Source organism: Phalacrocorax aristotelis, chromosome 1, assembly GCF_949628215.1.
Source record: "Phalacrocorax aristotelis chromosome 1, bGulAri2.1, whole genome shotgun sequence".
In the NCBI taxonomy this organism is placed as follows: Eukaryota; Metazoa; Chordata; class Aves; order Suliformes; family Phalacrocoracidae; genus Phalacrocorax; species Phalacrocorax aristotelis.
This window is the reverse complement of record NC_134276.1, coordinates 67,244,899-67,258,255: the sequence shown is the minus strand read 5'-3', so window position 1 is coordinate 67,258,255 and position 13,357 is coordinate 67,244,899. Positions and strand designations below refer to the sequence as shown.

The 13,357-nt window shown below is 41.7% G+C and overlaps 1 protein-coding gene across 2 annotated transcripts in view; it reads left to right on the top strand.

Annotated features, from left to right (window-relative positions):
- Positions 1-458: 458 nt before the first annotated feature.
- Positions 459-13,357, top strand: part of GRTP1 (growth hormone regulated TBC protein 1) — a 37,171-nt gene continuing 24,272 nt past the window's right edge. Inside the window, exons 1-3 of one of the 2 annotated variants that reach the window (XM_075091416.1) lie at positions 484-681; positions 2,400-2,551; positions 8,758-8,916. In XM_075091416.1, coding sequence (XP_074947517.1) covers positions 644-681; positions 2,400-2,551; positions 8,758-8,916 — 349 coding nt within the window. In that variant the 5' untranslated portion in view covers positions 484-643. Of the gene's footprint in view, positions 682-2,399; positions 2,552-8,757; positions 8,917-13,357 lie in introns of both variants that reach the window. The other variant, XM_075091408.1, reaches the window with a different exon arrangement.

Below are 13,357 nucleotides of genomic sequence, written 5' to 3'. Positions count from 1 at the left end.
TAAGTCAGCAGAAGATAAATGTAACAAAGCATTGACTTTAATGAATTATTTGGGGAAACTAAATGGAAGAGTGTGAGGATTTGGGGGAAAAAAAGCCCAAACCAACCAAGTGAACTTAAATAGTAATACGACCACCTCTTCTCGCCAGTTACAGGGAAACACCTTTGGTTTGAAGGGCCCTACCTGCAGCCGCTCTCCCCCTCTGTTATCAAGACATTTCCCTCGCGCTAAAATATCTGAATTTTCTTCCAAGGTGTGACAGAAATACGTGTGAAACACGCAAAGGTAAAGCAATATCATGACACATCCAACACCTGTTCGCTGCCGAGGTGCCGGGGCCCCCGGACCCCGCCACCCGGCGGAGGGGAGCGGCGGGGGCCGCGCAGGTTAGGCGGGCCCGCGCCTGGGCGCCTCCCGGCCCCGGAGCTGCCCTGCCCTGCCCGGCCCGGCCCGGCCCGGCCCCTGGCAGGGGAGGCGGGACCCGGCGGCCGCCCCCGCCCCTCTGAGGCTGGCAGGAGAGTTGAACCCGGGAGCCGCTTTGCATGGGGCCGCGGCGCTGCTCGGTCTGAGGAGCGCCTACCCCGCGGCCGAAGCGCTGCGATCCCCACCCGGGCCGGGGGGAAAGGCCAAGCGCGGACGGCCGATGGAGAGGCGAGAGGACGGGCGGGAGTGGCCGTACAGGTAAGGCTGCTGCCGCTGGCGGCGCTTCGCCCCGCTTCCCCCGCCCCGGGCCCCTCCGCGGGCGCCGGCTCTGAGGCGAGTCCGCCGTCCCCGTCCCCCCCCACCCCCTGTCGTGCCCGACCGCGGCCGCCTACCCGCTTTCACCTGGGCTCTCCTGGGGCCGGGGAAGGGGGAGGTCCGGTCCCCTTTAAAAATACCGCTTTTACAACTTTCCTGTGAATCTGCGAGGGGCAGGAGCGGTGATTCGGAGCCGGTTAACCCGGGGAGAGTGAAACGTTCCTCCCGGTGTGCTCGGGGATGTGAAAGGGCGGCGGGAAATGGCTGAGGGAAATGGCCGAGGGGGCTCCGAGGGGAAGCCCCGCCACGGAGGGATGCGGCTGTCCACCTAAGGGCACCTGGCAGTAAGGACAACCTTCGCTGCCTGGAGGCGGGCGAGGGAAGGTAACTTCCTTAAAACCGTACTTCCTGACTCTTTTTATTTTCCCTTTCCACCTCAGGAATGGAGTTGAGCATGGAATTAATCTGTACTTGCAGCCTGGACAGTCACAGTCGCAAATATAAGATGTGGGGTTTTTTTTCACAGAGGTGTTAGGATTTTTTGAGTGTTCTTGCGTTCTGTGTCTTCAGAGAAACCTGTTTCAGGGGTTTCGGTGTTTTTTACACCTGTGCTTTTTGTGTTAAATTTGAGGAATACAAACGTGAATACAAAGGTGACTTCTAACTGCCGATTAGGTAATGCCAATTTGAGGACTGAATATTAAAATGTTCCTCTTCTGATTCATGCTGTATTACCCGTGATGATCTCGTGAGCTGGAGTTTACCCAAGGCTGTGCTGGTGCTGCTCCATGGGCAAACTCCTCCTCTGTGAATGAAATAGGCAGTGGTTTTTGGAAGTTAAGCCTCGATGTCTGTCTTGCCAACTTTTCTGCGTGGACAGACCCCTCTGCCTGTTTAAATTCTACAAACCCTGTGAGTGCTCTGTACTCCAGTGACAATCGGCAGGTATAAAGCGTCCTGGGAAGTTGCCATAAACTGAGTTTAGCAAGGTGACTTGATATATCAAGCTAGAACAGAACCAGACTTGCAGTTCTGAAACACTATCAGTGCCGTGCTGCCTGAGATAATGTGATATACCATTGAAAAATCATTAATACTATAAGCACTTTTGATGCTACCTATGAAGAAGGTTGACACAAGGATTTGTGTGTTTTTCCAAACCCTATACTTTCATGAAGATAATTTCAGAAATAAGCCGTTCCGAAAATAATCTTTGTAACTTGTTCTTTTTGTTATTGTTTTCCTGTGCAGAACTGCGTGGAAAGTGAGTTCAGGCCATATTTGAGCTGTTGTGCTATACCTTCATACTTTTCAACCATTTGTATTATGGAGAAAAATACCTCCCAGACTTCTGCGTGGTCGTAATTTGGATCAATTTTGTACACAACAGATCCTTTGCTCTAAAAACTCTGTACTTCTAAAAGTAGTGAAATCTGTAAAATTGACTGAACAGTGCATGTTTAAATTAATTTACTTAAAGAGCTTTGATATGCTAAATGGAGTGTAACAGTTTGTGTAAAGTAGGTTTCTGTTAGGAGGAGGTAGTTTTGAGCTGCTTTTGGAAATAGCAACTGGAAGTTATTTAAAGCATACTTGCATACATTTTTTTCAGCTGTAGGTATGTAGAAACGTTTGTACAAGAATTCCTCTCTGTTTTGTAGGGTTGATCCATATGGGTTTGAAAGGCCAGAAGACTTTGATTATGCATCCTATGAAGCATTCTTTTCCAGATATCTAGTGGTACTCACTAGAAGAGCAATAAAATGGTCCAAGCTCCTAAAGGGGAATAACAGGATACAGAAGAGTTTAAAAGGTGAGTCGTATGCCTATTTATAGGTAAAAGCACATTATGTTGGAACTAATATAAATTGTATTAAACGGGTTTGCATTTTTGAATGTTAAATACTATTTTTGTCTTCAAATGAAAAACAGTAGTATAAACAGTAATAACACATAAGCAAGTATGCTGTTGTTAGGGGAATTGTTGATTTAAAGCTTGCAAAGGAGTAATCCTTCTTTGGCATCCACTATAATATGTTATTACATCTGTAACCCAGAGGTTATGGCCGCTGGCACTTCAAGATGCCATTTTACAGCTGTTTGTTGTATTGCTCTGTGCTCTCTTTAAAAAGACATGAAATTATGTAGAAGACACTGTCTTGAACCCCAGGGATCAGGGTGTTAGGGCTCTCAGTTGCTGGCTCTTGGACAGTTTTTTAGATTGCTGAGACTTTTTAGCTCTCCTTATCTTCCTTTTGTAAAATGACATTCACCTCGCAACTAAAAAGATGTGTACTAAAAGCTGATGCCTTACTGTGTGAAGAAAGTAAAATTAATGCAGGAGCTAATGCAACATAGGAAAAATGCTGATGGAACTCTTAATGGCTGCTTCAAAAAGCAAGAAAACCTGTAGTAATATTTTATCTTGCAAGAGAGACAGGGAAAAATAAATGGAGGGAGTCAGAAGGTGGCAGGGAATCCTGTGAAACTAAAGGAAGGGGGGTTTTCCTCCCACTCTTTCTCTGGGTTATTTTTTCATATAAGCATCTAAATTTTCCTCTTTGCTCTTAATAATGCTATTCAGCTTACTTTCTCTTGGGAGTCTTTTGGAGTTGGGCGAGGTTCTCTAGAAGTATGTTAAAGAAAAAGTGAGTAAAACTAAGCAAAAGTTAATCAGGCACTGACTGTAACATAGCTGAATATTTAGAGGTGTGCTTCAGGTGCAGACTTTGACTGCTGATTCTAGTGGTTTTGTTGGTTTGGGGTCTTTTTTTTCTTGGCACCAAGAATGGGATGATAACTAGTGAGACATTTTAAGTATAAGAGTGTATTTAGTGTATGGATGTCCATTTTAAGGCTGAGGAATCCCAGAAAATGTAGGTTTGAGCTATTGCTGCTCGATCATATGCCACTAATCAGAAAGCAGCTACTTGTACACTCTTCATTTTCTTCCAAATGTAAAGAAGCTTTTGTTTAGGGCGTCAAGTTTGAATATAGTGATAACTGTGCGGTGTTTTTGAATTAGTGAGGATTTTGAGATTCTGCAGAACTTAGTCTTCTTGTTGTGGTAAAATAATCTCAGGTTTTGATTAATCGCCTTCTTCTCTTAAAATGTGTGAACTGTGACCGTGGCAGCTTTTAGCAATTTCTGCGAGTTTGTTACATTTTTCTTCCCTTGTGTTCCCTGTAGACACAGAACGCTACTGTGATACAGTGTGAAAGCCTTCGGTCTTATTTCAGAGTCAAAACTTTGACCAAATCTCTCAACTTGTCCACCAGGCTTTAGTACTGATGGTTCTGCTGCCTCACTAGTCACGTAACAGCAGTAACAGTTAATGTGGTATTAATCATCTCTAACAGGCTACTGTTTGTGAAAAATGGGATACTGTAAATCCACTGAGTGGACACAGGCAGCGGCTCTTGACTCTAGCAAGCCCTTGCAGGCTGGTGCATCACCTTTGACATTACTAACTTTTGCTAAAGATATTTGGATTTGTAGACTGCATTCTCATGTATATATGTAATTCTAAGGAGAGTGACTGGAGTAAGTAATGTTGAGGAAATGCATTCTGGGCGTAAATTCAAAGTTGTTACAATAAGCCTCCCTCATTATCCTCAGCTGATACCTCAGAAGAGGAGAGCGACAAGTTAACCTGTACAATTACTGATTTTTAAATACTTCCCTTCTTATATCAGTATTAAGATTGAAGTCTGTGGCATATGCTCTTAGAATTACGTAAGCAGTTGTTTAGGTGTGTGCTTTATCCTGCAAGATGGTCCTGCAGTGATTTCCTTGCAGGCAGGCAGAGAGCAGAAGGTCTGCCTGGTGATGCACTAAATTTCCCTCCTCCAGGACCTGACTTCATTACTGTGAAGCTTTGCTCAGGAGCTGCTGGTTCTGATTAAATTCTCCTGTGCTGCAAGTCAGCCATAAGCTAGAACTGAGAGGGATGTTTCATTTGCCGCTTCTCCACCCCACCCCACCCCACCCCCCCCCCCCCCGGAATACCCATATCCTCATTTTGAGTTCTACTGGGGCCTTTTCTAAATGCATCCTGCGCTGAATAGACATGAGAGAGGCATTGTACATGTGGTATCTCAGTAGCTCCCCATCCATTTGTCTTTACACATAGAGAATCTCATAATTCCTGTCCAGGTGAACAGGAAGAAGTGATGACTTGTGTTAAATTTTCCAGTTTGGAAATGTGGTGTGTTCACATGCTACTGTGTTTGCCTCACATCCAGGGTGGTATGTATGTATGTAATTCTGTTCTACTGTCAAGAAAAATAATTAGATTACATTTTAACAACAGTAATTAAGCAGTGCATCCTGTTACTCTGGATTACAGCCTTCCGGCAGGGCAGGTCATAGGAATTTCGGCTGACAGTTCCTTTTGCTTGTTCTCCAGTCTCTTCCTTTTTGCTGTTTTCTGATATTTTGTTTCCTCCTCTACCCTTGTTATCTTCGCTGTCTCCCCTGCACATGTGAATTTTCAGTCAGCGTTTAGTCACTCTCTCTCTGCCACTATTAAGATCCTCGTCATTTTTGCTGTTCTCCATTTGGCCGCTATCTTTATGGAACCAAAAGACAGTGTTCTGCTCTGTCGTGTTTACAGGCAGGCAACAAACTGTCTGACGTAATTGCCCAAAGTAGCTTAATTCTGACCAAAAGCATGCTATGTATAAAAAATTTGGCTGTAAGTGGATTAGTCAAAACTGACCAAGAGCAGATGGTGCTTTCTAGTCTTTGAGGCTGATAAAATACAGTGAAAAGTGAAAGTAGTGGTACTAACCAGTGGTTATAACAGGACCTGGTTAGGTCCCTAGCCTGGTGAGTTAGTGCAAGGAGCATCCTAGAAGTTCAGGTTTTGTGTTTGACTGCAACTGAACATCTACAGCACAGATCTGCTTTGTTTCTTCTGTGATGTATTCATAAAATAAAACTTTCAATTCCTTGCTGTATTCAGCTGTTTTCAGCTCTTTCCTGAATTTTTCCTCTAGGGCCCATGTTAGTTTCCTCAGCATTCAGCAGTAGTTGTTAGTAACCAAAAAGTGCAGATGCTTCTCAGTCACACTCTTCTAATATTTTAGACAAGATAAATTTTATTTTTAAATAAACTTAGTCTATGGTGTGCAGTGAAACAATGGTAATGGGGGTAAAAAGGTAAAAACAACTTTATCTAGAAGCAAAAGCCTCCAAAATTTTCGTATTCTACCATTTAACAAGGACAGGCAGGTTCAAAGTGATTCACCTATTTTTAAATCTTGTTACTGTAAGTAATGCACAGTATTGGAAAATGTTAATTTCTGCATATTTTTCTCTTGAAGTTACTTTGGGTATTTATCAGCACTTCTGGACTACTGCCCTGTGATGTAGCTGTTTTTTCTTGTAACAAGAAAAACATTAATAAAGCATGACTCTAAACCTGCAGAAACTGGCACTGAGTGTCAGAGGTAATGGAATTAAGACTGCTTTTGTTTGCTTAAAAGATGGTGTTTCATATTGTTAATGAACAGAGGCAGAAATATCACATGAAGATGTTTCTTTACTGCGATGTTTTAAAGCTTAGACTGCGTTGTGTACACTGGTTGTCCTGGGAGTGATTCTGCATGTGGATACTCAGGGCTTGGTGGTATTCAGCAGTGCTACTTTTGAGATCAAGGCCTCGGTTTGCAATGGGAGTTGGATGGCTGACTGGAGGCATTGCACAGTCCGACTTCATCTGTGAAAGCTTCTTAAATCTTATAGTGGGAGGCTATTCTGCAGCGTGGACTGTTGTGGGCTTTTTAGTTCCTAAGGATAATGTGGAAGAGGGCCTATAGAAAACAAAATAAATAGCTATTTATTAAAAACAATATGATTTTCTGTATATAATATAACATGTATAAATAATATATAAAAACATTGCAACTGTCCTTATTTTCAGAACTACTTTGCTGCTTCTGTATGCCAGTTTGCAGATCCTGGCAAGTATGGTAATGGTGCGAGGAAGAAAAGCGCCATGTAAAGGGCTTTCCATTCCTCAGCGAGTGGGGGAGCTGGGGTAGGTAGTCATTTGGGGCAATACAAACCTATGGCTGTCTATTGCCATGAGAACGATGATGCTGAGGAATAATGAGTGTATGCTGTGCTGCAGGGCTGCTTTCCCCTTGTGCCAGTGTCAAAGGCTTGTTCCTGCTTTTCTTGAATTTAATGTGTGTTGCTGGATGTGGATGTTGGCTATGCTTTCAGAATTGACAGTTTTTCAGGAAAAAAACCCACATTGGAATTATATGTCAGAATATGATAATCCAGTAGTTTAGCCAGTAAATCTGCTTCAGGAGACATTTGCAGGCTCATCCAAATGTCTCTTCTTGTTGACCTAAATGGGACTGGTTCCTCATACTCATTCCTACGTTTGCTACGTCCATCGATAGGATTTCTTGAGCATGAAGAGTTCAAATCTTGGTGGTTGTGGTTTGTTGTTTTTTTTAAAGAAAAAAAAAAACCAAGATGAAGCAGGGATTATTAAACAACCATGGAAACAAGTGAATTATTTTCAGTCTGTCTAAAAGAAGATTGTAGTTAAAGTTACTTTACAGCTAGAACAGTAGAGACTGTAGCCCACAGTATAAATCCTCGTTGAAAAGTTAAACAAAAACTCTACCCTGCAAACTAGGTGTTTATTGCAAATGTTAAGGGTAGGAGTATATGTCTCTTGGAGAAAGTACCAGATTTTAGATGGGTTAAATGTCCATTAGAGATGCATGGATCTCTCTTGACACTAGGAAAGCAGCTTTGACTCCTAAAGGATAGGCAACTATGATTAGGTGGAATGTATTTAGAAGGTGGCTGGCTGAGTTGTTGTAAAACCTTGTTTCACTCTGCTGTTTTTAAGGCCTTTAATTCAGGCAGCATTTATTTTGAGTTACTGATCTTTGTGATTGGATAAAACCAGATTAGGCAATGATATCTTGTGTGTGTGTGTGTGTGTGTCTCTGTGTGTGGGCAGGATAAAAATCTCCATTTTCATTTGAGTCCCATAGAATTTAGGGAGGAGAAGTTAATAGTTTAATTGATGTAGGTCATTAATTTAGTAAGAAATGTCTGGTTCCTTTGTCAGTTTCTTCTCCCTGAAAAAGCAGAAAGATCTTAAACATCTGTGATCTGTTTTTTTGGGTCAGAAGGGGTAATGCTGATTTAGGATTATTGTACGAATGAGCAGCAACCAGCATTGACTCCCTATTAATATTTTTCATACCACTCCCAGGAGGAAGCTGCTTTGGCTGTCATTAGCCTGATGCTTCTTCCTGCAATCTTGCATCCTAGTTATTTACACTGAATCATCTGCTTAAAAAAAAAAACCCAGAGCACACCCTGATGATGAATATGATGCAGGAGATAAAAGCTAATTTAGATTTGAAGAGACTTCCCCAGTTATTCTAGGAAAAATCATCTGCTGCTCACTCATATCTCCAGAGGCTCATTCGGCAGTAGCCACATATTTCACGTTTCTCAGTTTCTGCTATGATTTCAGTGGTCTGGTGCTAAGCTGAAATCCTAGGGTTATGTTAACATGGCCATTTATGCTAAAGTATAACCAAGCAAAGGGAAAGAGCTGTCATGTCAGAGGCCATTGGTAATATAGGGACAGAAAGTCTGTTCTTTGGAGTGAAAAAGATCAAGGGGAAACATTGCTGTTCATATCTCCAGCCGGAAGGAGGGGAATGAGAGGAAAGGATTAAAAATCGTAATGGTGGAATAGAGGAGGGAGGAAAGCCTGGGTCTGGAGATCTGTGTGGGGAGTCTGAGTGGCAAGAACTTAAGGGTGCATTTAAAATATACTGCGTAGCTGAGAAGGAAATGCTTATCCTAAATGGCAGCATAGGAGAGAAAGCATAATAATCTCTAGTCAAGAGTTTTCCTATGACTTTCTGTTGCTCATTTCCAAAAGAAAAATACAGCTGGATTTACTTATTTATTTAAAAACAATTTAAAAAATAAAAAAACCAAAACCCACCAAACTTCTTGTTTTGCAGTGAAGAGATATATCAGGAAAGGCATCCCCAATGAACACCGTGCATTGATCTGGATGATTGTGAGTGGGGCCCAAACCAACATGGAACAAAACCCTGGGTATTACCACAAACTGCTTGAAGGAGAGAAGAATGACAAGCTGGTTGAAGCAATCAAAACAGGTTATTGTCTTGATAACACTGTTTCTGTCCTGTGTCCTTAAATGTAAGAGATCAAGTTATGTAATGGAAACTTTCTGTAGTAGTGGTTTAAGTGCTGAATTAACATGCAAATTAGATTAGCCTTAAGCTCTTTAACAGCACAGATCTTTCCAGGCTATTCAAGTGGTCAAAAACTTTAAGGAAGGTTAGAAATCATTGGGGAAGGAACTGAGAACAAACTAGAAACATTATTATGTCATCTCCTAAGCGATGGAAGAGTTATAACTTTGTACCATGAGACCTGCCTTTGGGCCTGTTTCTCCTTATTTCTGTCCCAGCAGGACACTGGAAGAGCAGCAGGGATGGTTGAAGATATGTTACAGTGGCCGTATGAGGCAGGTGAAGTATGCTAGGATTTCAGCTTGAGGAAGAAGACTGCTGAGAAAGAGCTGCTGATAGAGCTATATGAATTATAAATGGTGTAGAGAGGGTGAACGGGGAGCAATTGTTATTTGTTTCTTGTAAGGTAAGAACCAAGGACACTGAATGAAATTTACCATGCTGCAGGTTTAGAAGAGGATATCACTGACTTGTGGCAGTTGTTACTGGAGGGTGTTGCTGGGGCCAGAAGTATGAACTGGTCTAAGTAGGAATTTGACAAACTGAGGGGCAGGGAAATCCACCTGGTACATGAAATCCCGAACACTAAATGTAAACCCCTGACAGAAGGGAAGTGTTGGCGGAGAAATACCCCTCCTTTACTAATCCAATTTTGTATGCGTTGTCAGTGAACATTGATCAGTGGCCAATATTGGTGATGGGGTATTAGGGCAACCAGATGTTAGACTGGCCCACTGCGTATTTAAAAGAGGCGGCAGGGGAGGACAAGCAAATAGAAGTTTGATGTAACTGATATTTGTCCTGAAACTTTTCAGCCTGCTGCAGCAGAGTTTTTGTAGAGAAGCTGATATTGACTGAATTGCCCAATTAATGAGTCAAGAGGTTGGGCTGTGATCTGGACAAGAACAATGCCAAGGTTGTTTTGTTAGAATGGCAGGTGCAGTTGTCATCTTTTTCCTCTTGAAAAAGCCAGGTAGTTAAAGTTGGGGGTTTATGGCTTTTTATTCGAGTTAAATAACCATCTGAACACTTCATTTTATGCTGAGTTTCTCCTCTGCCTCTCCCTGCAATGGCAGCAGCACTGTGGGCTTTTGGGACTTCACGCCTTAGTGAGGCATTTTGTAGCATAAACTTTCATGTTCCTACAAATATGGTAAGGACCTGGCGAAGGATCAAACTATTCAGTTGGGATGCAGCTGCTGCAAGAGGGAGTTGCAAACAATTTCTTTTCCAGTACTAGACAATGACATGAAGGGTCATATCATGGCAGTAGGTGGCTTTTCACACAGGTTATACCATGAAATAAAAATATTTCTGTGGCAGAGGAAAAATGATGGAAGAAGATAAAGATCTGTTTGTGAATTATAGAGGAAATAAAGTTTTGGAAGAGCTAGTGCATTGAGTGGAAAACTGCAGAAGAGAAAACTAACAAGGAGCAAGTGAGGGAAGGGAAAAAGAAAAATGGGTTGGATGGTTTATTGGAGGGAGGGGGGGGAATAAAAAGAGGACCTTGGACTCCAGAGTGATAGATTTCCCTTCTAGAAAGGAAGAAACTATGTGAGTGTATGAGGGAGGGAAGGACCAAAGCATTTAAGGTGAATGGAAACTTGGAGTTTAATAAACCTAGTGCTCCTGTTGACTGCAAATTCTATAGTGGGCTTTAGCTGAGGACTGTTTCAGTGTGAATTGTTTGACATTCAGTTTGTTTCTGTCTGTGTTGTTTTCCTATCATTGTAGTTATTTTTAACAGTAAACTAAGATGTGGAATCTTGCTGCTGTTCACTTTTCATGTCTGCAGTTGCCAAAATTTTCAGGCAATCGTGCTGTATTTTGTCCTGCAGTCTAGCTGTAAAGTTATAGCCCAGGACAATGCTGCGGTTTAAAAACAAGAGAACAGCAACCGTGCTGCTTTTTTTTGGGGCCTTTTTTTTATCTTAGGGTTAGGGACAGGAGGACAAGGCCAACCAAAGACTTTATTTAAAATTCAGTTTAAAACATGTGTAAGAGCCAGTGTGTCATGTTTCTTTTACATACCCAGAAGCTCCAAACAATTTTCATGTATGTTTGAAACTGATTTTCAATATGGGAATGTCTTTAATGGGATATAATCAGGTTTAAAAGTGCAGGTAGAATGTGTAGAGGAATGGCCTAATCTTCCAAGAAAAATCTGATAGAAGTCTTTCAGCTAAATAAATCTAAACTGTCCTTTTGCCATTTTTTGCCCTTTAACTTGCTGATTCTTAACTGATGGGCTTTATTGCTGATTTTGTGTATATGATATTTGCTGTTTGAACGTACTTTATTTTTTTAAAGAAATGTAGGAGAGAGCATAAACATAAAAATAAGACCTTAAAGAATGCAGGTCTCTAAATTTTGATGGAAATTTTCTGGGCTTAATTTACATATGCTTTGCTCTTCATGCCCTAATATAGTAAAGTTTAGTAGGACAAATGACGCTGGCAGGATAAAATGTGGCTGCTCTCCTAATGCAAGGGCTACCTGCTGGTTACAAAAAGGCTGGGGTGTAAGTTGACTTAGCGTCCTTGCAGTAAGTCCCTCTTAGGCCAGGCTACTGAATTCCAGAGTAAGCATGTCTGTGTCTGCAAGGCCTCTCACAATCACGTGCAGCTAATATCCACGTTTCCACTCTTGCATTTCATGAGGAACAGTTGTAGGTGCTGTGAAACCCAGGTTCTGATATTTACCAGTCAGCGCCCTGAGCCTGCACTGCACTGCACTGTATGACTGCTGGCATAAGGATCTGACTGCGTGGGTTGGACAGTAGTTACAAGATCTTAGTTTAGTTTGTGATGGCTTCAGAAAAGTAATTCAAACAATACCCATTGCCACTTAACGGGAGACACTGAATATTTTACTACCAAGCACTAATAAGCTTCTCTGGGGTTAAACTATTAGTGGAGGTTGGGAATTTTTACATGAGTTTAGGGCATTTAACCATGCAAGAGCAAGGAGAACAGCAGTGTCAGCTCTTTTGGCTCTCTGTAAGAGAACCCATATCAGGTTATATCCAAGCAGCAACCTCAGTCTGGTCTGAACAGCTAAAGGAAGATCTGGAGGAGTAAAATGTGTAGTGATGTTTCCTCAGAATGTTCTTCCTCGTCCCCAGTTATCTGTGGCTTGGAGTTCCTGAGTCATATGCTACATGTTTGTAGTTAATAGCACCAGATGAGGAAAAATTTCACAAAAAAACCTGTTTGCTCCTTTTTCATATCATCTACCTTGCTCGTGATTTTGCAGATTTGTGCTGTCTTGCTCATAAGCTCTAATCCACCTTGTTTTATGCTATGTATGGTAGCCATTTCATACCTGTGATCTTCCTTGTTGCCATTCTCTTCTGTAACTTCTCCAATTCTGATATCACCTTTTGGAGATGAAGGGGACTGGAAGTTATGCAGGTGCTTCTTAGATTCATACAGTGGCATTACTGTTCTTTCGTAGGAAATCCTAACTGTGTTTGCTTTCTTGATTGCTGCAAGCTATTGAACTGTTATTTGGTACTGGTGGTGAGGGGTGTCAGGCTCAGTTTCTCTGATTTTTAGTTCATAGTAAGCTTGACCTTAACTTAAACAAACAAACAAAAAAAACCAGCCAAACCTCCAAAACAATTTCTAGTTCCAGGTGATGCAGGGAAAAGCTTGAAGATGAGACCTAAATATCTAGTTGTAACAAATTTAAAATACCCTTTATTACTTGTACAAGTCAAAATTGATGACCTAACCTTATTATTCTGGAGGTTTGCAGTGGAGTTTTTGAATGCTTGTAGTTGGTGGTTGAGGTGAATTTTTGTTCTGCTCTCTACTAAGAAAGAAAGAAAAAGAAATTACCTGCCTGGAAGCTGTTCAGAGCAGATGCAAGTTACAGACGTAGCAGCAGTAAAGAAGTGACTGTAAGTGTAGTAGAGGATGTTAGTACTTGTGTAATTGTAATTGTGTAATTGTGATACCAGGTATCGAAATAGATGTCTGTTTTATAAACTGAGGCTAATGTGGCTTTCTACCTATATTTGTATAACTGAATGCGAGGTAGAAATATTGCAGACTTGTGAAAGGGAAGAAACAAGCTAGCAGTCTTCTCATGGTTGCTGCACAGAGATAAATCAACAGAAAAGGAAAGGTGTTGGTTTTGTTTCACAGCAGCATAATACTGCCACCTCACAGCACTGAAAGATCATTTTAAAAAATGCTTTTGGGATTTAATCTGAATTTACTGCAAAGGAGTAGCTAGTCTTTTCTTTGTGGCCTTCTTCCTGGTCCCATGCTCCTATACCTAGTTTGGTTATAGCCAGCAGATCTGCACACAACCACAAGATGGTCATGGTTTT